Genomic DNA, 26,555 nt, shown 5'->3' on the forward strand with positions numbered 1-26,555 from the left:
CAACACACTCTGCTTCTGGCTGCCGTTCTGCCAGTGAAATAAGCCACTAGTTGCTCGGTCGATTCAGTTGCTGTCTGGACGCTGTGGCAGAGAGTCAGCAGCATTCTCATTCAAACAGTTTTCTCTCCGGTTTTATTCGCAATCTCACCGTTTATCGCCTTTGTATATATCCTGTACATATTTTTTACTGAAAGAAACGATAGAGTAGATTCTGGTTTCGCCAGATCAGGAAATCGTCCAGGCGCTTTGGGCGTGAGAAGATATGGGGCATTTGCACGATGATCTGCTGTGTCTGGAGAGTCTGGAGACCTGTCAGACTCTGCCGTCGTTGCCGACGCGCGATCCCCTCATCCAGATTCACATGTTGCTGTCCCTTGAAACGCCTTATCAGTGTGCCTTTACAGAAACTTCCGTAGTAACGCGGAGGAAGCACGAGATGGTGGCCCAGTGGATGTGTCAGGTATGTGTACACTGTCCACACTGTCTCCCTTTACACAGTGTACATTTGCCTTGATTCTCACCATTGACGCATGCTTAAGCACCTCTCCTCAGTGTACGGTAAGTTTTTTTGTTGGATTTTCCAGTGTCCGGTTGCATGGTTGCAAAAGCCACTGGCTACTTGTCATTGTTTTCTTATGAATCATTTATATTTCGGGAATCTTGTGTGGAAATGGGTTGTTTGAGAGAAAGTGCATGCGCTGCCGGTAGTACGAAGCCCGAGTTCTCGCTTTCGCTGCAGGTATCCGTTCTCCGCGAAGAGGACGTCTTTCCTACAGCGTTGAATATCTATACCCGCTTCATAGTGGCCCATCAGTCCAAGATGGACTCCGATAGTCAGCTGCAATTGACGGCGGCCTGCGCCCTTCATTTGGCATCCAAACTCCTGGAGTCCAGTCCGATGTTGGCCGATGAACTGGCTTACTTGACCGATGACGCCTACGCGCCGGAGGATATTCGGGTGAGTGTTTTCTGGGCTTATTTTTGCTGTAAAAAGTAAAACAATAAATTCCGACCTCTTCTGTTTCGGGCGTTCGGGGCCGGCGAGAACTGTTTCGCTGGGTCAGTTCTACGGTGCCCGACACTGACGTCATCAAAGCACGCCGTTCTGTACGGAATTTTGGTTGGGTGGGGTCGGTGGTGCAGGGCGTTCCGCGGCCGGTTTCGTAATTAGGGGAAGCCGAAAAGCGAAAGGTATCGGACTGGCCGTGTTCAGTGTGATTTCGTCAACGGAAACAATGTATTGTGAACTTGCGATGGCAGTGTGGCTTATCGTCGCCAAACAAAATACGAGATGAGATGCCTATCCAATGTTAAACACAAACTTTGTAGTTTGTACTCCAAACGTTATAAGCAAATTGCCGACGTTCGCTCTTTCGTAATCGAATTTTCAAAAATAACGCATTTTCGAAAAAATTCCGGTATTATAAAGTTCAAGTACAGATAGAGTTTGCTTTAAATGTTTACGATTTTTCAGTCGTACAACTTTACCTCGTAAATAATTTCCGGTAATTGTTGCGGCAGAGAAACTATTACTGCATTAATTATGGTTTTTCTTTTTCATGATACTGCACCATTTAGGAATTCCTTTGTAAGCGTTGGCGCGTCTTGTCACGGTCAGCTGGTCTACTCTTTGAATCCGCCATAAAAGTGTCAGACTGTAGTCCGACTTGAGCGCAACTGCATCCGTGATTTGAATACCGCGTCGATGCTTGGTTTCTTTATTTGAGATTTTTTGGAATGTTCCGGACATTTTACTCTTTCATTTTCACTCTTTTTTTGTTTTTGATAAACTTTTTCGAGGAAAACCGGGATCGCCGCAATCATCGGGTTGCCGGGATCATCGCAATTTAACTGACCTTTTCGAAGGGCACCGTGTTGATGTTTCGTAGGATTCGTTGCCGGGAACTTTAAAGATAAGGTGCCGAAACGCGAACTTCATGTAATCGGAAGCTAAACCCCGCCGAAAGTGCCGTGTTAACGTTCTGCGTCTTTGATGGGCCTTTGCGCGAAAGTCTCCGATTATGTTTAACGATAATAAAAGCGAGCAAATTTCCGCCTTCGACCTAGTTACCTTTCTCACTTGAGGATCGCCTGCGCTGCTAGCTTGTAATGAAGTTCGCGTATCTGCCGTATCACATGAGGAAAATGAAAGAGAAGGAGAGGAAGCGAAATTCCGATAAGAATTGCAGTTAGCGTTAATGTTAGTTACTTACTTCCGAAGAGGCCGAACAAGCCGTTAAGCTGTAAAAACTCTTGAATTCAAATACAACCTTTTCGCCTCCATCAAGGCCAAGGCTGCATTTTTCCGTGGGTTAGTTAGGGTCAGGAGATTGGTTAGCGCCTCGCGGTATGCGTTCCAGGAAGACGATTTTGAGCAGATTGATGTGCGGGGCAATGCCGATTCGAAAAGGGCGCCATGAGACTAATCAACGTCGATTTGATTTCTCATGTGTATCAAATAGTCCTATCGTTGGGTAATCTGCTGCATTCTTCTCTCTTGGGTAAATACGCACACATTTAGGTCAGAATCGGGTGAAACAAAGCCGTCATTAAGCACTCTTCCATTAAGGCCACTTGGGTGATAATTGCTCTCTGGCACAGAGCCTGGGAAGCATAGTAGCCAGTTGGAGCTTGCGTAATGGGCATTTTCAGCTACTTGTTGATTGTATGTTATCTGTGGTAACTCTGGTAACTAAGCGGCTCTCTGCTCTTACTACAGCTGATGGACATTGTCCTATTGTCGACTTTATCCTTCGATTTGCTCTGTGTGCCTCCGGGCCACTATGTGGAGGCCTATCTGACGCTACTGGGACTGACGGACTGGGAGCAGCGCCAGATCCTTAAAAATGAGACGTTGAGGCGCATTAATCTGGCTCTTATTGGTAAGTGGCCTTAGCGAAATAATAGGCTTAAGATGAAAAGACAATTGGTCAGTAATAATATTGTGTAATGTTTGCCAGTAAATTAATGTATGTTTCACTTGCTTTTGGCTTGGTAAAATTATTAAAATTACGCGGAGTTTTTCGCGAATGATGTAAAACGATTTCATTCACCTTCCACAATGGTCGTGAAATTCTTCTTATACTGGCGCAGTGTCAAGCGCTCACATGAAGCTTGCCACATAATTTCTGTTTTCTCATTAGTTGAGCACGTGTATACCGGTACGATTTACGAGTATAATACATGAGTTGTGAAATTGAAACTTATGTAATTTCTTAAAATCTTTCAACAGTTGAATTCCCGGTTTTTTCTGTTCCAGTTAATCAAGCTGAAATGATAGTGTCTTGATGAATTCTTGGTGAACTTTTGGATTTTAAATATTGTCATCAGTGCAGGTTAATAATGCAGTGAAATGCAAATGAACCGATCCACAAATCATGACATAAGTGGGCACTGGGCAACCCCAGGAACACTATTTTAAACCCAGCTAGAAGCAGTTCCTTGTTCACGAGCAAACCTTGGGAACTTCAAAGTCATTTGGAAATTTAATGACGCTGGCGTGTTAGTTGATAAATTGCCGGAGACTCCGCAGTTGATGCTGCGATAAGAGAAGCGTCCACGAAAATGCGCTTTGAAAATGTTTGTTTCCCCACAGTGAAAAGTCTGACATTATGCTCATATCAACAGATGGTGGAAGGCGGTTGTGGTGCTAAACATTTACCAGCAAATGTCAAATAATTATTTTAATAGAGTACGTAGTATGTTCTGTCCTTAGCGATAAAGAGTCTGATCAGTCTAAAATGTGCAAATATTCATAAGCGGCCTGGGGCCGGTTCATACGAACGGAGAGGAATATATGTGCCGCCGATGTGTGGTTGTTTTTGTCAACATTTGACTTTTGGATACATTTTGGCATTCCTCAACAGTAGCCGCATCGTTTGGGCGCCAGAGACCGGCGACGCGACAAAACACATGAATAGGCATTCTAACTACGGGTGTTGTTCTTTGACTAGCGTTAGTTATGGATGTTTTTGGTGATAATCAGGCCATTGTTATCCCATCAAGGCTCTTTAGCGGTTGGAAGGCGGAATACTACTGTCCGTGTGCGGCATGTGGAACTGTTTTTTCCCGATTTGGAATTTCTGTTGACCTAGGTGCTCTGCTTACCCGGCGCGAATTTGTTCTGTTGACTAATACCGGATAACGGTTTTTCCGAAAAAAATTTATGTAGTTTATGACTTTTGGCTTTACGAATTGCAAAGAAGCTAGAGAGCAGAGATATGCTACTAAGCATTTTGACTGCACTTGCCAATTTACTGGTGCATCTGAAGTGGCAGAAACGAAAAAGGCGTTGGTATTTGTTTTGGTAACCGTTCAGATTTTGGAATCCTTACCTCTGTTTTAATAGTAATCTTAAATTTTTTGTACAAAATTCCCGATTACTTGAACTTGGTTTTCCGTGTTAAGTTTTTCTAGCTTGGAACCGCTGGGCTTAGAACTTATTTTAATTAACTTATGACAAATAGGATTTGATTTTGTTTTCGATGAAAGGCTAAGTAGAATTCGCTAAATAATTAAATTAATAATAATTTCGTTGTTTAAATACGATTATCTTGTCCGAATGTGGCCTGATTCGGTTGGAGAGTTGATTTATATGGTTTGTTCTGCGGTTCGTGTTCATTTCGAGGTCTCTTGTGTTACGTGTAAGAGCTTAAGTGTATTTGTTGTTCACACTATTGATTAAACGGCACATCCCGCCTTTTTAATTGTATGTATTATGATAATCGAGAATAGCTTTATAGGGTTCAAAAAGGCAGAGGTTGTGTATGCGGCATCGTGTTCTAATATCGTAGTCTTCCGCCATTGATTAGATGTCTCTCTGCCACATTGTGAATTGAAAATTATCAAATTTAATGCATAAAGCGTTTTATCACAGTTTTAAGTGTTTATTTGGGTTGATATTTGATAACTTGATGGCTACTATAGCAATAATTACACTGCCGACACCCGAATTATTTCCTAAATAGACACTGGATTCACTGCCGTGTCTCTCTTCGGCTGGATCTGCTAACAGTTAGGTATGCAATACTAGTACCTTACTAGTAGCAAAGGGGTGTATGCAGGGTTGAAGTTAATATACAACATAGTTTCGTTTAAACACAACCTGCTTTTAATTAAATATTTCGTTTTGGAGCTTAGCGGAAGTCTAGCGAACAGATACCCCAGTTCGATAGCGGGGCGTTGTCTAGGCGCCATGAAAAATGCCGATGCTTAGCCGTGATTTTGTGTAGAGGTTTTTATAGTACTAATTGGTAGTGTGGGAAAACTGCTACTGGTGCATGTTAAAATGTTGTATGATGATGACATTGATATAAGCATAGAGCAAGGTAATCGGTAATCCAAATTAGAAACAAAACCATGTGGAGCGAAAGTCAAAGTCAAGGGGAAAAAAGTGAAACGATGAAAGTGATTAATCAAGGATGATCGAGGACCGCACCCATGGGCAACGGCAACACGTGCCAGCGAAACCGATATGATTGCTCTGCTATAAACAGGCTCTGAATGTTACAGCCGGAAATAATCGACAATTAATGAGCGGCTTTAAGCATTAGTATGGTAATTTGGAGTAATTTGGTCTTGAACATTTAAAATACATCGAAAAGCGGGTTGGACATTTATGAATGGAAATTGTAAAGTGAGCTGTGATTGCTGTGAAGCGGTTGAATGATTTAAGTGTTCCGCGCTCCCCATGCAGCTGGTGATCTTTACACTGAACTGATTTTAAGATGCTAATCAGCGCTGCCGAAACTGAGACAGTCAATGGTGGGAAATGTCGACGTCAATTGCGAACATTTCTGTTTTGTGTTGTTGCCAAATGGGGCTGTTTCGGGCATTGATCGGTGCAAATGTCTTGTTTTGCTATGGTTTTTTTTATGATGTTGCCAGGTTATGACAAGGTCTTGAGAATTATGTCCTGAACACTTTTTACAGAACACTCACGTGGAAATTTATATAATTATGGAAAATTCTGAAGGAAAATTCCCCTGTAGTGTGTTTTAAGGCCTTTATCTCACTGCGATTGTAATTTGTAACTAATTACGTACATCCTTGAATGGTGGGTGATTAAATAATCTACATTGCACAGTTTGCAGTGTTTCAGCTTTATACGCAGCCAAGCAGTTCGCATAAAGCGCTTTATTAATTTTCTAAAACGTCAGATGCAAAATTAAAAGTAATTAATATATTAGTTTCTTATATTATTGAATTCTGTGCCGGCAAAACGGGCGTTTGTATGGATAATTGAATGAATGAATTCTTTGCTCACTGGTCAGTTGCGGAGTGGGCCTAGCGGTATATTCCGAATCGACGATTAGTTTGTTACACGAAAATGAGATGTATGGTGAGATTACATCTTGTTGGTAGACGTTAAAGGAATAGTATCAAACATTTAGGATGATATAAATGAGCAGTGATCCCAGTGGCGATTACGCAAAGCCTCTTTCCGGCAGTCTCATTCGATCAGATTGGGGATCACGTTACGTACAAAAATGTGGTCAATCGTTGCGCAAAAATGGCCAGACTGAGCGTTTTGTTCGCTTCCAGAATGAATTTCCTGGTCAAAGCATAAGCCGGTGACTGGTATGTGTTCTCGGAAATGGCAGTTGATAATTAAACAGCTGACACACACAGGGCCGTTAAATGAGCGGAAACAACGTTTAATTAGGCGGCTGACAGTGAAACGGCCATTATGATAAGTACAGACTGGATGGTGTTAACAACTCAGTGATTGATTGGTATTTTGCCGGTTGCTTGTGGGTTTGTTAACGCTGGAATATGGTAACTAAATTTTCTTCGCACATTTTAGCGATCGGTTGGAAGAAAATTACATGTTGGAAAGATGTGACAATTACGTGTTATCGCTGTTATGTATGTTTTCCTGTTCATTGAGAGTATGATAGATAGAGCCTGCGCAAAATATGCGTGGGAAGCGCTAATTTGTGAGTTTTGTTAAGAATACAAGGCCGGCAATTAGTCGTTCGTGGCTTTTTTAAGGTTGGACACAATCATACAGGAAATATAGGTTTCGAAAATTAGTGAGCACTTGCTTCCGCTTGAGTGTTATGCACTCGCACCGTAAACGCATCGCTGTTGCCGTCTAATACATAAATGACAAATTAACGATGATAAATTTACGTTAGCAAATCATAAAGTTACGTTAGTAAGATGCGCTTATACATATCTGTACACTTTATTATTACAAAAGGAGAAACCATTTAGATTTCACTGACAGACGACAGCAACCGAATAACGCCTAATTCTGTATTTTGTTCGATAGATGTGGAGGTCTTATGTTGCAAACCATCGCTGGTAGCTGCGGCCTGCCTTCTCTCTTCCCTTTATGTCTACAAATACTGTGTGGGCAGCGCGGTTGGCCTTTTTGCGGAAACAATTGGAGTTACAACGGTAAACAATTTAAACGTTAAACGTATTCTTATTCTGTGCAAGTAAGTATGAGAATTTCTTAGATGTTAATTATGTTTTGCATACAAGGAAACTTTTTTGCTATTCCACAAGCCCGGCGAATGTTCAAGGCGGTGCAGATACAAATAGGATGCGATCTAAAATTTAAAATATAACCGGAAAAACGAGGCTATCTATATAGAAATGTGTGTAATACTATAACAATAAAAAATGAAAGCATAAATTATTTGAGATGAAGATGAATTGGACGATAAGTTCGTATCTTATTTGTTGATGCAGGGTGATATTCTTCGTTTGTGCCAGTTAAGTATGGCTGTCTGGGAAAGGCATCGTCCAGAGGTGTACGATGTGATTGAGGAATACCATTGTGCAATGGTAGAACGGCAGGACAGCGGTATCTCTTCAATGGCGGATGGGATGGAGGTACGGCCAAGCAGATCTGAGGAAGATTTAGGATGTGATGTCGATGAGGATTTCATGGAGGAGCTGCTGGCGGATGAAAGCCTGGGTACTTCTGAAGGAGAAGAGTCCTTCGTGCGCGGTTATCAGGAATACCTGATCGACTCGGATTCTGGAATCCAGGACGATATTCACATTGTGCCGGCGCCATTTGCTGCCATGTCGGTAGAATGTATGGAGGAGACTGAGTGAATATCGGTCTGCAGAGATGTGGTTGCTCTGAAAAGTACCAAAAAAATTCTGGGTGATAATTCATAAAGAGATTCCTAATGGGAAAACTGTTGGTGGGATTCGGAAATGTGTGGAGCAGAATAATGTTTCTCAGCAGTTGCGGAGTGCACCAGCAGTTACTGGAATTGAAACTGTCATGCCGTGCCTGTACGTCATGGAGGCGCGTGTACGCTGTACATGTTTTCCTGCATTTTTCAGTTCCATTTATTTTCTCTCCTTTCTGTTCAATTTGTGATAGGATTCAACTGTCCATTACTGACCACTGTAGAATTATTGAGAAAAATGTCTTAATTGAATGTTTTGAACGTAGTTGGATTGCTTATAATTATTTTTGATTAATATTGCTTTCTTGGTTTGAATATTTGGCAGCGACTTTTTAGTTGTCAGTTTGTATATCGGCAGAGTTTTGCTGTGCAGAATTGTACGTGCTGTATTTCAGTACGTACCAATGTTTGCAACTTTTCAGTAAAAATGCACAGAATCCCAACCGGGCAGCAGCTATACGAGTCTACAAAAATAAGTATGTACTTACTAATAACTTACTTAACCTATTATTTGCAAAATCGTACATGCGTGAACAAACCTGTCCAATGTGTGCATAGCCTTTAAGTTTTAATGGAAGCGGTTTTAGATGATGCGTGAGTTAGGTACGAGTATTGTTTCTTGTTAAAGTTAAGAGTCCATGACACTATTGTGTCGTGATTCGTAAGGGATTCGTTAGCTTTGACACCGAAAAACACAGCCATACTTTGCGATTGCTTTATTCGGCTAGTTGTTTCGAAAACGACTCGGTTTATTTGTGTTTTCTTGAATTTTACTTACCATAAATTTGGAACCGCTTACTCAGCTGTGATTCCTAATACGACATGGATACTTTCGCAAGTGTATCGTAAGCCCCTATGGCTCAGTGGTAGAGCATCAGTCTTGTAAACTGAGGGTCCGGAGTTCGATCCTCCGTGGGGGCTATTTTTTAATTCTATTCATTGCATTTTTCTTCATAAAATAATAACAGAATAAAATAAGAATAGCTTGTGAACGCGCGCAAATCATAGTTTTTTCTCAATGATAGTGGTGATTTACAATATTGTTGCCATAATTTTTTTTTAGTAAGTGCCGTGTTAGCAGGAATTTCTACCACATGTGTCTCCACCACATGAAGAAAACGATGTGAAAGTACGAGTACATAAGCATAGAAAAGGATAGATACTGTCATATTAATATCACTAAACACAGTTTAGTAATATTATGAGACTGTACTTACAGATTGTACTCGTGCAGTTGTACAGTGTGTAATTAGTCTGTGTGTTTAATAATATGGGTATGAAGCATGTACCTAAATTCTGACGTTTGAATTTAAAATATAGGAATAATTATTTGGAATTGTCGTACGGAATACCGAATATGGTATTTGATTTAAGGTGCTGCGCATGTTTGATGTTGCTGACAGAGGATAGAGTGCCACAGTACTTGCCATTTTGTCGACTATTTTTGTGAGCTGCAAACTCTAAAGCGCAACATGTCCTTCCTCGCTCCCAAACCGAAGCGCTCCATGTTCCAGTTGGAAGCATCAGACTTATTGTGTAAAAATTCATGTGGATTTTACGGCAACCCCGAATGGCACGGATTGTGTTCCAAATGTTTTCGCGAATATCAGAAGAAGGCTGAAGCCAGCGCTGCAGCCAAGAAGACACGAACGAAGGAATCCCTGGAAGAGCAATCCCATTCCACTCATCGTCCGCCTCTGGCCAAACCCGCCAACAAGCAAGTTATCACCACGTTCGATAAATTTGTGAACAAGAAGAAGCAGCAGTCCGAGAGAAAATCGCACGCGCTGAAATCTGTCTTTGTCCCTAGTACATCGGCTGCAAAAGGTTGGTCAAAACTTAAAATGCAAATGCAAAAAAACGAATGCAAATGACAAATGTCACAAATTTGAATAGATACTGTGCATATTGTGTTTTCGTGCTGTGCATTTTTTGGATTGTTGACGGTTGAGCGAATTGACTGTTGAGGTATAGTATAGGTATTGGCATTTTCGGTTGCTGTGTTTTGTAGACTTCGAAGCGGCTCGTCCGAAGACGCAGCGCCAGATTAGTTCGGATGTCCATGAAGTGGTGAAGGCTTTCAACGATTTCCTACAAACACTCCCAAAACCGATGGCGGCCGATATAGCGCGTCGTGTACAAGTCGTAGCGAACAAGGTTCTGGAATACTCACAAGTGGATTATCCCATTGAAGAGCTTTCAAAAATTGTCAATAATTTCTATGAAGAATTCACGGAGCGCTTGAATCGCCACGAATTGTATGCTGGTATGTGCGCAATTTTGTGGATAGGGACAAGTGTGCTTGCATGGCAATCCGCAGCACCAAAAATCCCAATTGAGTACGGTACATGGTCTTATCACTCTTATCACTTATGTATTAATTTTTGTACTATTAGCCTAAGTACATGCACTGTAATGAAGTGCTCAAAAATGTTTGTAAGATAACAAGTAATGTTCACTCATTGTCCGTGCTTCGCATTTTACTTTGTCTGTTGCTTCGCATTTTATTTTTACCAGAATAGAATAAATTATACATAATAACAGTTAACTTCTTTCTAGCATAATTGATAAATGGAATAAGGGTTGTCCAATTTATGCGAAACAATTTTGTGCTTGTCGGTATTGTATCTTGCATTTAATACTACTAATTACTAGTAATTTACTAGTGATTTATTACTAGTAAGTATTAATCTGAGGTAGGTATATAGAGTGATTACCGCAAGTTATACTGAAACTGCTTTGCAGAACTCAGCGAGGAAACGATAAGTAAACTCCTCGACTACTCAGAAAGTTACATCATTATCCGCAGTTACAAACACTTGTTCTGCCCACCGACCACGGATGACGAGGAAAAGGATCTCGCGATGCAGAGTCGTGTCCGGAAGCTCAACTGGGTGACGGCGTCCCGACTTGGCGCGGTGGTGGATGAGATGAACTCCGAAGTGGGAGAAGCCATGGATTCCGCAATTGCTGGTGAAAATTCCCAGGTTCCTTAATTGACTGTTGTTAGGTTGTTCATGCCGCAGTTGATTGCAGACATTCTGGAAGTGGACACACGGAAGACAGTGGACGCCAAACTGAATAGTGTCGTCTCGTGCTGTCGTCACATCGCAGCGATGCTGCAGAAATCTGGCAACGGTCCACCAAGCGCTGACCAGTTCCTTCCGGCTGTAATCTTCGTTATTCTGCGAGCCAAACCACCGCGTATGCAGTCCAATATTAAGTTTATCCTCCGCTTTGCTAATCCCAACCATCTGCGAACGGGTGAAGCCGGCTACTTCTTTACTAATTTATGCTGCGCTATGTCTTTCATTGAAACCATGGATGCCAAGTCGTTGGAGATGAGTGATGACGAATTCCAGCAGTACATGAGCGGAGATATGCCGTCATCGGCAATGCTGTATGAGCATCAGTCGTCTCTTCATGACGGACTGCGAAAGATGAACAAGAATTTACAAATTCTAAACGATATGACTGCAAGACAGGTACGTAATTTTTTTCAAATCGGTTAGAATGGGCCACTGTTTCATCATGCAAATTTCTATTTATCGTACTCAACAGTGCATGATTGAACTGCTTACGCTCTCCTTTTGTCAACAGTCAAACAGTTCACATTATGATAAAAATACTGTAATTTGTTTGAGTTTGCAACTTGTGCATTGCTTGTAAATTTCGGCGTTTCATATAAATGTTGCGATCGTAAAATAACCCCGCAGAATACATACCTAGTTATAAGTTACTAGCAGTTTAGTGTATGGATTTATGTGCAATAACAGAGCTGCCCGTGCACAGAAACATTTTATTTTGCGATTTCTTCCTTGGACTTGCTGTTCAAATTTTTTTTGATATTGCAGACCCGATTGATGGAGCGAATGGAAGCCGAAGATAGGTCGATGAAAGAATTTTGGGCATCTTGCGAGTCTCGATTGAAAGAATGCCAAGAAAAGTTTCCGTTAACGGTTAAGCCCCGAAGGAATATTTTTGATGGAAGTTTGTTAGATTTACCTGTTGTTAGTACGGAACCTCTGGTTCCACTTCTCAGTATTGAATCCAGTACTTCAGATTTATCTCTGACAAATGAACCGGTAGATTTAAAAAACGAATAATGTTTTTCTGGTCAGTTGGATAAATGTGAACATTTTCTACCGTACGAGTATGAAAGTGTGGATTCTCCCGTGATGGTTTTCGTCTTTCCGGTTGGTTGGTTTAGTACTTACTCGTAGCGATTTTAGATGGTTATTTCGTTATTTCGAAAGCAAATTGCTTATCAGAAAACATCCATACCTGCTGGATCTTATGACCCGCATTCGTGTAATCATATATAAAGATCCTTTTAACTTTAAAAGGTTTAGGAGAGAACAGTAAAATGCGACAAAAACATTTGCTTACAGTTACCGTTTGCTGACGACCTGACGCCCGCCCTGTTGGCGAAATGAAAACTACGTAGCTGAAGCCCGGGTGCGTAGTACGCCTACGGATACGTAATGCGTACCGTCCATACGCACGAGCATTTTATACACAGTTTTGTCCCGTTCGCGCAGCTGACGGCGGCTGCTGCTTTGTGCTGCGCGCCATTTAACATGATCTGATGCGAATTTTTGGTGTCGGTGCCAGACTGTCAGGTTCCGAACTCCTGCAGGTTGCACTTGTGACTTGTCTTGTCACTTGTCTTCTGAGCCTTTTGTGCTTTTCATTTGCAAATCCAGGAAGCTGCGATTTCGGATTCTTTTGTAATTTTGTTCCTGTAACAGCATGTATAATTGAGTTGTTTTAAATTAGGTTTTTCAGTGATTTTGTGCAGTTGTTTGTGGGTTTCTGGTTTGAGCAGGAGGGTTAACAGTCCGGGTTTCATGTTGGACAGACGCGAGTGATTCTGGTGCCAGCTGTTCCGTGTTCGTTGATGTTTTTGTTGACTTCTTTCGTATTCATTAACGCCTTACAACGGAATAATGCCTAGGTACTACAAAAGTAACGAAATACAGTATATGTAGATCTTATTACAGTATTCTGTTTGGAAAAGTCAATCAAAATGAGGTATATCACAGTATTTTGGATTTTTAATAATGAATGGACTAATAACTAATTCCCGACAAGTTGGCATTTTACGTTTTTCATGGTCTTTATAGGCGATATCCAACTCGTGCCATTACCCTCGCGCCAACAGTCATGCAAGAACAGGCCGTAGACCACGTTACTTTGGAAAGAGCAGCCATGCAAGAAGGGACGAAAGCCACATCGCGTCCCAAAAGCCGTAAGTACTAGGGTAGCAAGGAAAACCTCTGTTACTTGCGGAGCGCTACTTATGGAGAAGGAGAACCAGCTGCGTCATTTCTCAGTAGTGTTAGGGCTCTTCTTGTTAGGTTGTACTGGTTAATTATCGGTTGCGCTTTATAAGGACAAACAAAGTTTCAGTTTGACTGGGTTTTCGCTATCAACTGGCACGCACCAACGCACGATTTTCCATTAATTTTCAGATCTTGTACAAGTGTTAAATAATGTATTAGAAGGTCTTTCGTATTATTGCGGGCCCCATGATTTCTTGTGACTATATTGCATCTTGTATTAGTGTCGCTTGATGTGAATATAATTCACGTTTCGTTTACTTTGCATTTTGTAGAACGTTCTACGGTGTCCGATAAAAGCGGGCCCTCGGTTGGTTCATCCACGGAGAATTACCCGTTAGCAGCCACAAAGAAGCGAACGAAAGCGGTTCCTGGTAGAGCGACAACGGTCGTGGCCGCAGCGTCGTCTGCCCAACCGGGTATCACGAAGGTAGTTATTCCAGTCAAGGTTTTCCCGTCGTTAACTGTTGAGCGGAATCCGTTACACAGTGCTGCGGAGCAGCTCACCAGAGATGCGCCCGATGATTCCAGTGTGGTTGTACAGGATCCATCGCAGATACCAGTCCGCCGAGGCACGCGTATGCGTGCACAGACAGTATTTTATGGTTTCGAAGATGCCGCGATACCGCATTATGGTAGTCAGAAGAATCGGCCTAACCTCAAGCGACAACAGAACGTTGGTGCACCAGTACTATCTGCAGGAAAGCGGACCACGGCAAAAAGTCGCACTGGAGCCGTAGTGGAGTTGGATGATGCTGTCGTGCCCTCGAGTAACTTAAAATGTACTGCTCCGAGAACGACTGGGACTGTGGATGACGTTGGACTGAAATCATCAAAAGAGAAGTCAACGGCAAGAAAAGATTTTAAACGACGGATGAAGGCAGCTAAGTCCCGCGCGCACACGGTGACGGCAAGCAAAGTTGATATTGAATCGGACGACGAGATTTTGGCTCATCATGCAAGAGTTGCACCGAATGCGACAGCGTACTTACCAAATCAGCTGCAGAAGGAAATACCCGTTATAACTTTGGAAGATGAGCCGAATGAAACCACGGATGTTGCGAAAAAATTAGCGAGCGCCAGGCAAAAGCTCCCGACACAGGCGCTCCAGGTGGTAGTGCGGGATACTGCAATGTCTCGTACAAAACGACGGAAGCCGTCAGGTGATGTGACCGAAATAACTTCACCGACTTCGAAGAAGGGCAGACATTTTGTTTCTCCGGTCATCGCGGTTACGGTAAATACCCCGCGTGCCACTACCAACGCTAGAAATGCAGCAAAAGGTAGAAAAGAACGGCAGCGTGCGATTACACTTGCCTGTGTACCGGACGAGCATCTCAAATCAGGTAAACCATCACGAAAGTCAAAGAGAGGTGAACCATCGAAGAACCTCGTGGGACAGAAGCCGGATTTCCAGCAACCGATGAACAAAAAGCGGACAGAAGTCACTCGCCGGAATAAAGGTGCAGTGCAGACCGGTGTGGAAAAAGAACGGTTCGCTGAAGGAGAGAGCACTGGCATAGGTAACAACTGATTTCAAAATGTCATAGGGTAAATTCAGTTTAGTCTTAATTTTAAAGAATATGATTGTGAACTGTGATCACAAAATCAGTAGTTATAAAGCTAACTTCAATACTGTAATTAACGTAAGTCCTTGAAAAATAATAGTAATAAATAAAAATAATAATCAGATTTTGAGAATACTTATGGTTTCACTGGTGTCACGATTCAAAAATTTTATATTGCAGCTGCCAGAATTAAGCTGCGCCAGCGATATGTGCCAGATTTCGCAGCTTTTTCGAAGAACATCGGTGCGATTCCAAGGCAAGTGAAACGACCAGTGCGAAGAAAGGTGACACGGAAGCTGGATGCGGGATCGTTTGTTACTCACAAACCAACCCGAACAGCGCCCGTCATGCGTCTCACGATACAACGAAAGCCGGTGGAGATCAACAGCAGGCAAAAGAAACCTCGTAGCAGTGTGGAAATTGCACCCAAACTCATGCGGTTAAGCATGGAAGGCAGCGGGGGAATTCAACGTGACTCCTTCGGCTTTCTTAAGTGCAGTGTGAACCACGTTATCAAGAAAAAGTATCTCATTCTCGAAACTCTTGGTACGGGTACGTTTGGCAGCGTGATGAAGGTACGGGATGTTTTTTCTGGTCAGCGCGATGCATCCCCTCTGGCACTTAAGATTGTCCGCCAGGATTTCCATGAAGCTGCCATCGAAGAAGTTGAGATGCTGCAGCATGTGGGTAGCCTACAGGGAAAGGGAAAGGATTTATTTGTCCGCCTCTTCGATAACTTCGATTACCATGGCCATATATGTATGGTTTTTGAAGTTCTGGGAAAGAGTGTATATTCTGTTCTGGAGGAAAACAAATACCATCCATACAAGTTGAATCAGGTGCGGAATATCTCATACCAGCTGTGTGCAGCTGTGGCCTTTCTACACAGCAGGAAGATCGTGCATACGGACCTGAAGCCGGAAAATTTGCTGTTCTGCGATTCGACGCAAGCCCATTCTATGGAGGACTACTTTGTGGAACGTGATGGACTCACCCAGCTCAAAGTGATGCGAGATACTCGGATTAAGCTCATCGACTTTGGTGCTGCCGTTACGATCAACAACGGCAAAGAACACAGAGGAATCGTCACTACACGGCATTATCGCCCACCAGAAGTTGTTCTGGGTGAGTTGCGGATATGTCGTATTTCGGCATATAAGCTCGATTTGTTTGTGCTGGGCATGACTAGAGGTTCAGTTATTTGCATACTCGTAGGCAAAAAATGGGTGTATCCGCTGGATGTGTGGAGCACTGGTTGTATAATGTTCGAGTTATACACTGGTGCTCCGTTATGCTCCACTGAAGATGATGCAGAGCATCTGGCAATTATGGAAAGGTATGTGTAAGAGAATAATTTCTTTTGTTTGCTGAAATTAAGTATATAGAAGCCACGCAGAGGTCAGTTTCAGCGTTTATTATGAAGTGTCGTATGGCTTACTGCTTGGAGAGTAAACAAAACCTTGTAAGAAGCCCGAGTTTGTCATTTCTGTCTTGTCGCTTAAATTATTGAAGATATGCTGTTTTGCGATGTGACCATCCTCTGCATGTGTAAACAGTTTGTCGGTCTTTGCAGAGCATTGGGCCCGTTGCCTAAATCCCTGACTGCAAACTCAAAATTGTATTCGTCCGGAAAACTCAAATGGAATCCCAGTAAAGAAAGCGAGGGATACAAATACGTAAAAAACAATTGCAGGCCGTTAAATGTAAGTAAAATATTGCATATTGCTAACACATAGCGTATCCTTATCTGTAGGTCTTCAACATCTTCCACTGTGGATTTTCGAGCAGTAGTTAATTTAAAAGGTCTTTGGTGTGTGAAAATTCGCTTCAGCATTTTTAAAAGTTTGCATATGTAAGTGATATGCGTTTTCCATTAACATTTGTTAATTTTCATCTTTTTTAGGACCATGTGCGCGATGAGGACAAGAGTGATAGAGATGTGTGGAGTCTGTTTTATTTGATCGAGAGGATGCTGAAATATGTACCGTATGAACGCGTTGAGGCGTCCATTGCAGCCGGCGATAGTTTTTTCGAAGCAGTTGATCCGGATATCAGACATTGGTGCAACATTCAGCATTTTGACATTTGATTACTTAACTTTGGTATGGTTTTATTTACGGATACCAGATGTCCATAATCGGCGGTGTAAAAAGTTTTATTGATGCATTCAGATTACTCGTAATGAGGATTTCGCTTAGTTTTTCTCATAATAAGGTCTGGACAGGTGATGTTTTATCTTGTTAAAAGTCAAAGAATTGTGTTCCGCTTGGCGTTTTTGTTGACATGGATTAGTCAAATGCACAGTTTACGGATTTTTTTATGAAGAATCCTTTATGGTTGATTTTCGCAATCAATGTATGAAATCTCTGTATTGAGCGTGTGCGAATGAAATGATGACTGAATACTGAATAAAGTTACACTTGCTCGTTAAGAAACACTACGTGATTGTGCACTGTCCGTATTAAAGACTAGTAGACTTTCAAAAATCCCTTTTCGCTCCTCCAAGCCTTTTGTCCGCACTTTACAAAAGAAAGAAACCACATCTTCCACTTTCTTACTGACAAACCCCGCTGAAGGCCAATCAAAGTACTCAGCGAAGAATATGTTCTTCAATTAGAAATCCACATATCGAAAAGCAAACGTCAAACGGAAAATAAAACAGTAAAGTTAAGGCCACAATTGTAACGCAGTTACTAAAAGCTCAGGTCAAAATGTCCAAGAAAATACAACTAAAATCTCCAAAACTTTCTAAACAAAACTAATAAAAGAAAGCATAAAATAAGCGCTTTAGTCTGGTTCGCTTCTTGCCACGGTCAAGGAAAGGCGGTGAAGTCGACGCTAGTCACGGCTGATCCATTCCGCCCGGATGATGACTGTGCAAGTGCTGAGCATTTAAAAAGGAGCGGTTGCGGTGCGATGCACTGCTGGTCCAATCGGGATCTTCGTCAAAATTATCCAAAATCGAAGGAGCCACGTAAGTAAACCCCTACCAGTTACACATTATATTTCACAAAGCCATCGTTATCATGACCAACGCTTCTCTAGAAACCTATAACCGGCTATTAATCAGGAAGGTAGTAAACATATGTAGATGTTTAAAAAAACATTTTCAGCTGCTGTGATCAAAGTAGCCGTTGCCAAACGTAATTTTAAACCGCTTAATTAGTCAGAACTGCACATATGCTACTACATTAGGTCTTTTCACCAGGGCCATGTCAACGGCTCCCGCCTTCCGAAAATTTCATTTTTGCAAGAAGACAAAATAGAAATGATCCTTGGGTGCAAAAACATTTTCATCAGCCATAGTTGAGTGGGCATGGCCAAACTTAAAATCCAATCGCAAACATACAGTACTGGGACCGGGATTTGGGAACACCGTATAATTAGTGTACGTCTTCGTGAAGTTAAATTTTAAAGTTCGTCTTCGTGATTGACTTCATAGCTAATAAAATTTTTTCAAATTTTTTTGAAGAACTACTCGTAGGAAAACGGTCTGACTATTGATAGCACGTATTTGTGTCAACCTCTGACATTGCACAGTACACTAATTACATGGTATTCCTAAATCCCAAAATATAGTACTATATGTCTGCCAATTAAGTTTGGCCGCGCCCACTCAACCTTGGCTTATGGAAATATTTTTATACCCAAGGGTACTCTGTCTTCTTGCAAAAATGAAATTTTCTGGTGGCGGGAGCCGGTAACATAGCCCTGATGAAAAAACCTGATGTACTCGCATATGTGCAGTACTGACTAATTAAACGATTTTGAATTACGTTTGGCCACGCCTACTTTGATCGCAGCAGCTGAAAATATTTTTTAAAATGTCTTACATATGTTTACTACCTTCCTGCAAAAAATGAGATTTTTTTGAATGGGGAGGACCCCTATGTGCCCTGGTAAGTTATGCGGAAAACTACGTTGTTTTAACTAACCTGGAAAAGATTGTTAACGGACTGGCTAAGGACATTGTCCACTGGACTGTCAACAGGGGTCATCTTCGTAAAGCGTTTATCGAACAGGGATGTATCCTCGTCACTCATCTATCAAAACATTTTTATTTTTTACTATAAAAAGCATTTCAATTAAAATATCATTCTTTTGTGGAAATTATTTGTATCGTACGACCACATGAACCTCTTGTTCCAAAACGGTAGCATAGGAAGTCTGCTGCACTGGTTTAGACCCAGAATTTTTCAGGAATTCTCAGCGAGCTTTAAGAGTGAGCGATTTGCTTACTCCCTTCAGAACTAATTTGACAAGTGATCTTACCACAGAAGGCTTAAACGGTGGATCGACACGATGTTCTACCAAATCCCTCCAGTTAATGTTCTTGAAAAAGGGATGCTGCTTTATAGGACGCGCATCGTCCAGACCGCTGCCTAGTCGCTGCGAGGCCTGCCGCTTGAGCAACTACAATATTCAAAAGATCGTAAAGATGTACTGCTGTCAAAGAAACAGGCGGCTGCTCGCAATCGCTTATGCAAACACAATGCCACCATCAGAACTTCTAAAATACAAGAATAACAAAGAAAAAATACAGAAAAGTTAACAGGACAATGAAGGCACACATTCCTCATTAACAAGCACAAATAACAGAATAATACAGGTCGTGATACAGCGACATAACGAGTTCACGTAATACCGCACGCAATTTCGGTACCTTTTTGATTAAGTCTTTCGCATCATTGGTCAGATATCCTGGAAGGATCAGTTTTCCCTTCAGAATCTATCCAATGAAAATAATCATACAATCAATCCATCGATCGAAGCAAAAATCCCGCATATCACTTACTTTATCAATAGTTTTCTTGCGATTTTCCGCAACGAATGGAGGCTAATTGAAGAAGAAACTCAGCAGAAATTCACATGTGAAATGAGATTATTATCGGGCGTAGCTTACACTTCCAGTGAGCATGTCAAACATTAATGCGCCTAAAGACCACCAATCAACGGCTTTTCCGTGTCCAGAGCGCATTAGTACTTCCGGTGCCCTGCAGACACCAACAATAATCGATGTTAGCTCACCAAGGTTCTTTGCTTCCAACTTTTAGCCATAAAAGATAAATCTCAATTAACTAATTCAAGTAAAAAACTGCTAAAAACTTTTAAATGTTTAAAAAATAAAATAGAAACCGTTTATGATTTTCCGGGACCTGAGGCCGTTTTGTAATTTTAAAAATTTTAATCATGTCACAAATTCATTTTCTAATGCTGATTGAAAAGCGCTAATATTAAAAATTTCTTGTACATTTTCCTGTTTTAATAGCATTAACATACATATATTCAATGGTGCCGCAAAATGTGAATGTTCGCCCATCTTCAAAGACAGATTCCTTGCAGAGGCCGAAATCGGTCAAAACAACATGCCCTTCAGCATTGAGCCTGTAATAATCCGCGATGTGCGTCATTCCTAATATGATCGTTTTAGCGGCATAACTGAATCCTCAGCGTACATGATATTTTCCGGCTTTAGATCCCGATAGATGATCCCGTTCTTATGGAGATGTTCCAAGGCTAATGTGATTTGCGAGAGATAAAAACATGCGGTTTCCTCCAAGAAGATCTAGCAACAATCAATCCAAATCTTCACGTCAATTCTTCATTAATCGCACGTATGTGAAATCGTCATACCCCTTCGCGTTCCTAAAAACAGAAAAAATAAACACAAAATCTGAAGGTTTTGCTTGATCAGAGCACCAATGTACCAAATGCACGAACAATTCTCCTCCAGAAAGGTATTCCAGAATCAAATATAACTAAAACAGACATTACATATAAATTTTACAATAAAAGCCGAAGCAGCAAGTTAAAGAACGTTTTACCTTTCCACCAGTTTGAAATGCATAAACCAAATCTACGAATCAGAAAATCACTTTTGTAGTAGCAAACTTGCACCCAAGTAGGCGTATTCACTATCGCGATGAAATAAGAATGCAATAACGCACATAACGTTTATCGAGCCTTCTTTTAATTCACCAGAAGTTCCAAATATCTTAAATTTAAAAAAATTCAAGGAAAACATTAAAAAAAGTTAGAAGATTAAGTAAAAAATATCCGAAGCTGCTCAAGTAATCTCAAATTCACCCAGTGAATTCAAAAATAGCTTTCTTCACGAGTTTTTCGGTGGTCGGCACCAACCGCTTCTTTATCGACACACAAGACATTTTACTGAACATATGACACAAATCATACAGAAGCGAACATCATACCGTAAACAAAGAGAATAATGAAAATTCATTTCTTAATTTCTTCAATAATTTATTTTTAAAAACGCTAGATTGTATAATGTGTCAATCCTGATTTTAATATGCTGGACACGTATCTCATAAGCCATTACCATAAGTGTAGTAACAAATGAAAATAATATAATCATTAATATAATCAATCAAAGATATCACTATCAACTCAGACAAAAACAATTAAAATGCAACAAAATCAGTATCTTATCACGATTACCAAAGTGAAACCGATTATTCAGATAGAAGCTAAACGAATCTCCAGACGACAAAATTTCCCCCCTCGAAGAAAGAATTAAAAGTCAACAATAAAACGAGCGAAATTTTTTCAAAAAGTCCAGATTCTTTATTTGATCAACCGATCGCAAACGTTTCTCAGACAACTTGATCCGTCGGATAGATTAGCATCGTTAAGCGCAGGGTGGTGTAATACACCGCGTTATGTATACAAGCAATTGACTTACCGACGATCATCGGATGCTACAACAAACAAACACATCAGTCGTCTTCTTAATTGGTGCAATAGGTCAAGGTTCAGTGTTTTAAATGTCAAAGTGCCGAGCGTGCACGAGCGGACAACGCAGCGCCTACCTTAATGGCTTCAAGAATGTTGCGTTCGGCCTTGGTATGGTCCATATCTTTCGGACTGCGCACAATGGACGCCTATTGTGCCAAAAGTCGATGAGTATGAAAAAAACACAAGGCAAAGAACTCCTCAGCCCACCTTCCGTAAAACTTTCATAGCAAATATTTTCCCTTGATCCTGACCACGCAGCTTTCGCACTTGAAAAACCTAGTACGTTAACGCACGACATAATAAAGGTTGTAAATGATGCCATCAGTACTGTACCAACACGCCAAACATGCAATCACACACAGGAAAGTAAATTTCGATAATTTGTGAATGTTCAAAATCCTGTATTACATCACGTGCTACATTTAACGGCGAATTCGCTTTTAAGTAATGCTAATTTTGTCAATCAAAAATTTTGCGTGACTCTCGCTATCCGCAAAACGCTTTGCTCATATATTGCGTGAACACGCCTCGTACCTTCCCGTATCCTCCCTTGCCCAGGACTTTCAGCAGTTCGAATGATTCCGGGCCAATCCGCGTATTCGGATTGACGATCGTCTCGGACAGTTCAACAGTTTCTTTCTCTCTGAAACGAAAAGCTAAATAAACAAACTCTAGAAAGTCACTTCACGGTCGTCTACGGCAGGCGACAGACGGCGGAAGTATTCCTAACAACAACACTTAATTTACGTCGATTAGAGGCTATTACGCACAAAATGGGCGATGTCAGAAAGCTGTAAATGGGAAAGAAAATTCGAAAAACATGACTAAATTACAGTAGTTTCCCCGAATGCACTTAAGCTTTTACTGCGTTAACCGGAAACTGGCGGTAAATAATTACGCTCGTCATATTCGATTCCCAAACGAAAACCATAAAATGGTTATATGTATCTCAGTATCTGTATACATATTTTCCGTTACTATTATTTCAAAAACCGTCACAAATGGTAAAATGTTCCAACAACCGCAAAGAACATAGATACCAATTTATCAACTACAGTTACTACACCTCAAATTATACTATACTTTATCGAAATTAGCTTTTTCCAGAACTGCAAAAAACCGAAAGCTAAAAGTGATCTCTACTTACTCGTCATCCTGACGATCCACAGCCATCTGAAGCCCCATGCAGAAAAAACAACAATTGCGCAATCCAGCGAGAATCAATGCTGTAACTCGTAAGTATTAATGTACTTCTTGTCTACCTGGCTGGATGCACCACCGTTAGCGTTCATGCCATTGTTGATGTTGTTATAATGCTCCAGATATTCACTGGTATAGTGTTCAGGCTCGTTCAGTTCCAGATCAAACACACCAGCCATTTTTCCAAGCGATGGTTCACCAACGAGGATTTCCAGCGGGTGAGCAGACCGCGCGCGACGGTTTCGGCCGCAAAACCACACAAACGATCTATTAAATAACCTGCAAAATCACATTCTTTTGCAAATGAAAAAAGGAAAGATGCTTTGAATTTGATGTCCTGCTAGCGGGAGACCAACGATAAATTTTATTGCAAGGCAGTAAGGCACAAAACTAGCAAACGGGAAATCGGAAACCTTGTGATCAAACATTCGGAACTGCTGTACTGATTGTAAGCGAAGCAAACACTACGTACGTGCATGGCAAAATTTTTAAGGACGCTTCTTTGGCTTGCGGATGTCGCCAACCGTCTAAAAACGCGTTTTATGTACTAACTGTAGGTGTACTATAGTACCAAAAAATTATATGTAAAAGGCTCCTGCTTGTAGCGGACGTCATCACGCGTCCTAAGGCTGAGCGCACGTATCCGCGTATGCGTGCATGTTATGCATGAAGACTTAGCGACTTTTTAAAACTGAAGCAATTCCAGTCCATTCTGCTTTCACAACATAACTGGAATCTAGAATATTCCGGCACCAGAAGTGAACTTGCATAGTTATGTGCCATAAGAAAATGAAAAAGCAATTACAACTGCTATTAGCTCTTGATATAATTAACAAAAGTGAACGTTTTTTCCTAGTCTTGCAATATTATTAAAACAAACAGAAGGCCACTGAAAAGCAATTCAATTCTTTTTCTTCAGACAAATACATTCGGGTACCACAATCTCTGTTGAGCTCATCGTGGGTTTTTGCAAACTGCCTCAAGGCCACAAAATCTCAAGATAATATCATGTTCTTGGAATAATTTGAAAAAAAAAACTTTCAAGACGCAAGACCCATGGGTCGCGTCTAGTTCTAAAAAATCCAATAAGTTCTATACATGGCTGTTCTTTAACTGCAAGTCAATCTACAGACCAAAGTGTAGACATTTTAATCAAAGCGTACCCCATAGTTTATCCCATAGTGAACTACATAGTTGAGCCCGCAGTTTATCCCGCAGTAAACCACACAGTTAACCGCACAGTTTGTCCAGCAGTAAACCCCACAGTGTATTCCGGAGTTCTTTGCTTAACGTTTTCACGTGCAAGTCAATCCGGAGTCAATCCGGAGTAAACAATACAATACGTTCCACATAACATCTCAAATTTTTCATTTTATTTTGCAATATTTTTGTAGCAATATTTTTTGCAGTATTTTTTAAAACACTACTTTTTTCAAAAAAGATTTATAATAAAGTAGTTTTAAAACAATGATGATTTATTCACAATCACTTCTGCCAAGTGCCAGGTATTTGCACAACAACTGTAAGCAATTCGTAAACGCTATTATTATGAACACTGGCAGGCATTTAAAGTAAATTTCTATGTTTTAGCGAAGCTCCGGCATGTTTGTTCCGGTAGTTCCGTCAAAAAAATCGAATCTACAGCTATGTGCCTAGTCATAAAAGTACTTGATTTATGATGTTTCGTTAATGTTTTGATCCCAATAGTAATTCAAAACTGTTTGCAGATATAAGTTTTATTGAAGTTTGTGTTTATAAAAAATTATATTGAATACTAAATGCAATAATTCAACTGTTGTGAGGTCACTTATGCATTTATTTAACATTGCATATCACAGATCAAAAGTGCAAACGCGAGTCGGCAACTCCATATAAACTTTAGTAGTTGTTTTGTTTGTAAAACTGCAAAACCGAGTATCCCTCTGAGGCTGCAAAATATTGCAAAATACAATAAAAAAAATTTGAGATGTTATGGAATATATTGTATTGTTTACTACAGATTGAATTGCACGCGAAAACGATACCCGAAGAACTCCGGAATACACTGTGGGGTTAACTGTTGGAAGAACTGTGCGGTTAACTGTGTGGTTTACTGCGGGATAAACTGTGGGATCAACTAGTAGTTCACTATGGGATGAACTATGCTGTACGCTGTGACTTAAATGTACTCATACATTTTGGCCTGTAGATTGCCTTACCGTTAAAAAACAGCCATGTCTAGAATTTATTGGAATTTGTAGAATAAGCGGCCAATGGATCTTGCCTTTTGAAAGTTTTCTTAAAATTATTCCAAGAACGTGATATTATACTGAGTTTTTTGTTATCTTGAGGCAACTTGCAAAAACCCACGATGAGCTCGCAAAACTGTGGTACGCGAATGTATTCGTCTGATTAAGAAGAATTGAATTGATGTTCAGTGATATCCTGTTTGTTCTAGTAATGTTTCAGGGCGAAGAAAACATGTTCACTTTTGTTAATTATATCATGAGCTAATAGCAGTTGTAATTGCTTTTATGGCACATAGCTGTGCGAGTTCACTTCTGGTGCCAGAATATTCTAGATTCCAGTTATGTTGTTGTGAAAGCAGAATGGAATGGAATTGTTTCAGTTTTAAAAAGTCGCTAAGTCTTCATACGTGTGCATAACATGCACGCATACGCGGATACGTGCGCTCAGCCTTAGGACGCGTGATGACGTCCGCTACAAGCAGGAGCCTTTTACATATAATTTTTTGGTGTACTATAGTAGGGTAGTATAGCACAATATACAAGGAATCATGAGTCATTGCTGGTAACGAGCCGAGCGTAATGATTCAGCACTCACTGCTGTCACGCATGGAGATCCGCTGTGCGGAAATCGGGGAACGAAGCCGGTAAGCCCCTCACAACAAATAATTCTTTTAATTATTCTTAATAATTCTTAATAATTCACATTAAATAATTCTTAATTTTCTTAGGCTAAAAGATATTACTGTACTAGTAACCAAAATCTAATCCACTAAACATTCCCTCTAGGGACGGCCTCGGGAGGGTGTCTGCAATACATTTACTTAACTATTACTTTTAAAATAATGAAACCTTTTTTTGAAAGGAAGGCGCCGGGTCAACAGCAGTGCAAGCAAGGCATAACATTACTTACTAGTGTATAGGAGCGCAGTATAATCAACCGCTCGCAAATGATGACCGCACGCTTCAAAAAGGAAAGCAAACAAAGCTGTCGCCCAGCCGAACTGCACATCTGCGCGGTCGGTTACGTGCACTCTGCGCGTCTGCGCGACTGTCCGCTGCCCAGCACTGCTGTAGTGGCACCCGCACTGGGCGGCACCTTGAGCGATGCCGTCCCAGCGGCCAGCGCCCATCCGCAGTCCATATTGCACACAGCAATTTGGCTGTGCGGCAGCAATGTTTACCTACTTCGTTAAGGATTGGAGCGTACATGTGAGTGTTGTTTAAAGAGGGCAGAGAGAGCGCTGCAGTATGGCGGGCCGTTTGGGTCAGGTTGATCAAATTCTGATGCATCAAAACACGAAACAT

The 26,555-nt window shown here is 41.1% G+C and overlaps 4 protein-coding genes and 1 non-coding gene across 11 annotated transcripts; 4 read left to right on the top strand and 1 right to left on the bottom strand.

Annotated features, from left to right (window-relative positions):
• The first annotated feature begins 39 nt into the window (after positions 1 to 39).
• LOC129581314 (cyclin-A1-like) lies at positions 40 to 8,599 on the top strand. 2 transcript variants are annotated; one of them, XM_055472305.1, is made up of 5 exons: positions 40 to 460; positions 740 to 958; positions 2,720 to 2,882; positions 7,277 to 7,404; positions 7,702 to 8,599. In XM_055472305.1, the coding sequence occupies exons 1-5, from the start codon at positions 263 to 265 to the stop codon at positions 8,071 to 8,073; spliced, it is 1,080 nt and encodes a 359-aa protein (XP_055328280.1). In that variant the 5' UTR covers positions 40 to 262; the 3' UTR covers positions 8,074 to 8,599. The 2 variants fall into 2 exon arrangements, with proteins under 2 accessions (XP_055328280.1, XP_055328281.1); XM_055472306.1 differs by having other exon boundaries at positions 436 to 558.
• Positions 8,600 to 9,005: 406 nt separating this feature from the next.
• Trnat-ugu (transfer RNA threonine (anticodon UGU)) lies at positions 9,006 to 9,077 on the top strand. Its single transcript has one exon. It is a non-coding gene; the product is annotated as a tRNA-Thr (tRNA).
• A 191-nt stretch (positions 9,078 to 9,268) lies between these two features.
• On the top strand, positions 9,269 to 12,437 carry LOC129581312 (rab5 GDP/GTP exchange factor-like). 3 transcript variants are annotated; one of them, XM_055472304.1, is made up of 6 exons: positions 9,269 to 9,285; positions 9,531 to 9,983; positions 10,168 to 10,422; positions 10,902 to 11,129; positions 11,193 to 11,641; positions 12,011 to 12,437. In XM_055472304.1, exons 2-6 carry the CDS (start codon positions 9,629 to 9,631, stop codon positions 12,260 to 12,262), a joined length of 1,539 nt encoding a protein of 512 aa, XP_055328279.1. In that variant the 5' UTR covers positions 9,269 to 9,285; positions 9,531 to 9,628; the 3' UTR covers positions 12,263 to 12,437. The 3 variants fall into 3 exon arrangements, with proteins under 3 accessions (XP_055328279.1, XP_055328278.1, XP_055328277.1); XM_055472303.1 differs by lacking the exon at positions 9,269 to 9,285 and adding an exon at positions 9,370 to 9,430; XM_055472302.1 differs by lacking the exon at positions 9,269 to 9,285 and having other exon boundaries at positions 9,382 to 9,983.
• A 327-nt stretch (positions 12,438 to 12,764) lies between these two features.
• On the top strand, positions 12,765 to 17,487 carry LOC129581310 (probable dual specificity protein kinase madd-3). 2 transcript variants are annotated; one of them, XM_055472297.1, is made up of 8 exons: positions 12,765 to 13,113; positions 13,283 to 13,407; positions 13,774 to 13,928; positions 14,043 to 15,021; positions 15,247 to 16,191; positions 16,282 to 16,402; positions 16,640 to 16,769; positions 16,970 to 17,487. In XM_055472297.1, the coding sequence occupies exons 1-8, from the start codon at positions 13,106 to 13,108 to the stop codon at positions 17,153 to 17,155; spliced, it is 2,649 nt and encodes an 882-aa protein (XP_055328272.1). In that variant the 5' UTR covers positions 12,765 to 13,105; the 3' UTR covers positions 17,156 to 17,487. The 2 variants fall into 2 exon arrangements, with proteins under 2 accessions (XP_055328272.1, XP_055328271.1); XM_055472296.1 differs by having other exon boundaries at positions 13,774 to 15,021.
• A 69-nt stretch (positions 17,488 to 17,556) lies between these two features.
• Positions 17,557 to 26,555, bottom strand: LOC129581311 (ribosomal protein S6 kinase beta-1-like). 3 transcript variants are annotated; one of them, XM_055472298.1, is made up of 18 exons: positions 26,458 to 26,555; positions 23,085 to 23,301; positions 22,970 to 22,995; positions 22,357 to 22,465; positions 22,030 to 22,098; positions 21,897 to 21,968; positions 21,770 to 21,785; positions 20,892 to 20,923; positions 20,775 to 20,825; positions 20,701 to 20,712; positions 20,523 to 20,632; positions 20,347 to 20,451; positions 19,970 to 20,060; positions 19,862 to 19,903; positions 19,730 to 19,795; positions 19,339 to 19,479; positions 19,002 to 19,109; positions 17,557 to 18,052 (listed from the first exon to the last, which is right to left on the bottom strand). In XM_055472298.1, exons 1-18 carry the CDS (start codon positions 26,553 to 26,555, stop codon positions 17,909 to 17,911), a joined length of 1,509 nt encoding a protein of 502 aa, XP_055328273.1. In that variant the 3' UTR covers positions 17,557 to 17,908. The 3 variants fall into 3 exon arrangements, with proteins under 3 accessions (XP_055328273.1, XP_055328276.1, XP_055328275.1); XM_055472301.1 differs by lacking the exon at positions 26,458 to 26,555 and adding an exon at positions 23,495 to 23,554; XM_055472300.1 differs by lacking the exon at positions 26,458 to 26,555 and adding an exon at positions 23,436 to 23,451.

The sequence above is a fragment of the Paramacrobiotus metropolitanus genome, unplaced genomic scaffold, assembly GCF_019649055.1.
Source record: "Paramacrobiotus metropolitanus isolate TYO unplaced genomic scaffold, Prichtersi_v1.0 Parri_scaffold0000005, whole genome shotgun sequence".
NCBI lineage: Eukaryota > Metazoa > Tardigrada > Eutardigrada > Parachela > Macrobiotidae > Paramacrobiotus > Paramacrobiotus metropolitanus.

Coding starts and splice junctions, on each gene's coding strand:
- LOC129581314 (XM_055472305.1), top strand. CDS start 263: ATGGGGCATTTGCACGATGATCTGCTGTGTCTGGAGAGTCTGGAGACC. Junction 461..739: donor TGGCCCAGTGGATGTGTCAG/GTATGTGTACAC, acceptor CTTTCGCTGCAG/GTATCCGTTCTCCGCGAAGA. Junction 7,405..7,701: donor AAACAATTGGAGTTACAACG/GTAAACAATTTA, acceptor TTGTTGATGCAG/GGTGATATTCTTCGTTTGTG.
- LOC129581312 (XM_055472304.1), top strand. CDS start 9,629: ATGTCCTTCCTCGCTCCCAAACCGAAGCGCTCCATGTTCCAGTTGGAA. Junction 9,984..10,167: donor TAGTACATCGGCTGCAAAAG/GTTGGTCAAAAC, acceptor TGTGTTTTGTAG/ACTTCGAAGCGGCTCGTCCG. Junction 11,642..12,010: donor ACGATATGACTGCAAGACAG/GTACGTAATTTT, acceptor TTGATATTGCAG/ACCCGATTGATGGAGCGAAT.
- LOC129581310 (XM_055472296.1), top strand. Junction 16,192..16,281: donor CCCACCAGAAGTTGTTCTGG/GTGAGTTGCGGA, acceptor GCATACTCGTAG/GCAAAAAATGGGTGTATCCG. Junction 16,770..16,969: donor ACAATTGCAGGCCGTTAAAT/GTAAGTAAAATA, acceptor CATCTTTTTTAG/GACCATGTGCGCGATGAGGA.
- LOC129581311 (XM_055472298.1), bottom strand. CDS start 26,555: ATGTTTCGTGTTTTGATGCATCAGAATTTGATCAACCTGACCCAAACG. Junction 21,969..22,029: donor CTATGAAAGTTTTACGGAAG/GTGGGCTGAGGA, acceptor TTGGCACAATAG/GCGTCCATTGTGCGCAGTCC. Junction 20,061..20,346: donor TGCGGCACCATTGAATATAT/GTATGTTAATGC, acceptor TGGTGTCTGCAG/GGCACCGGAAGTACTAATGC.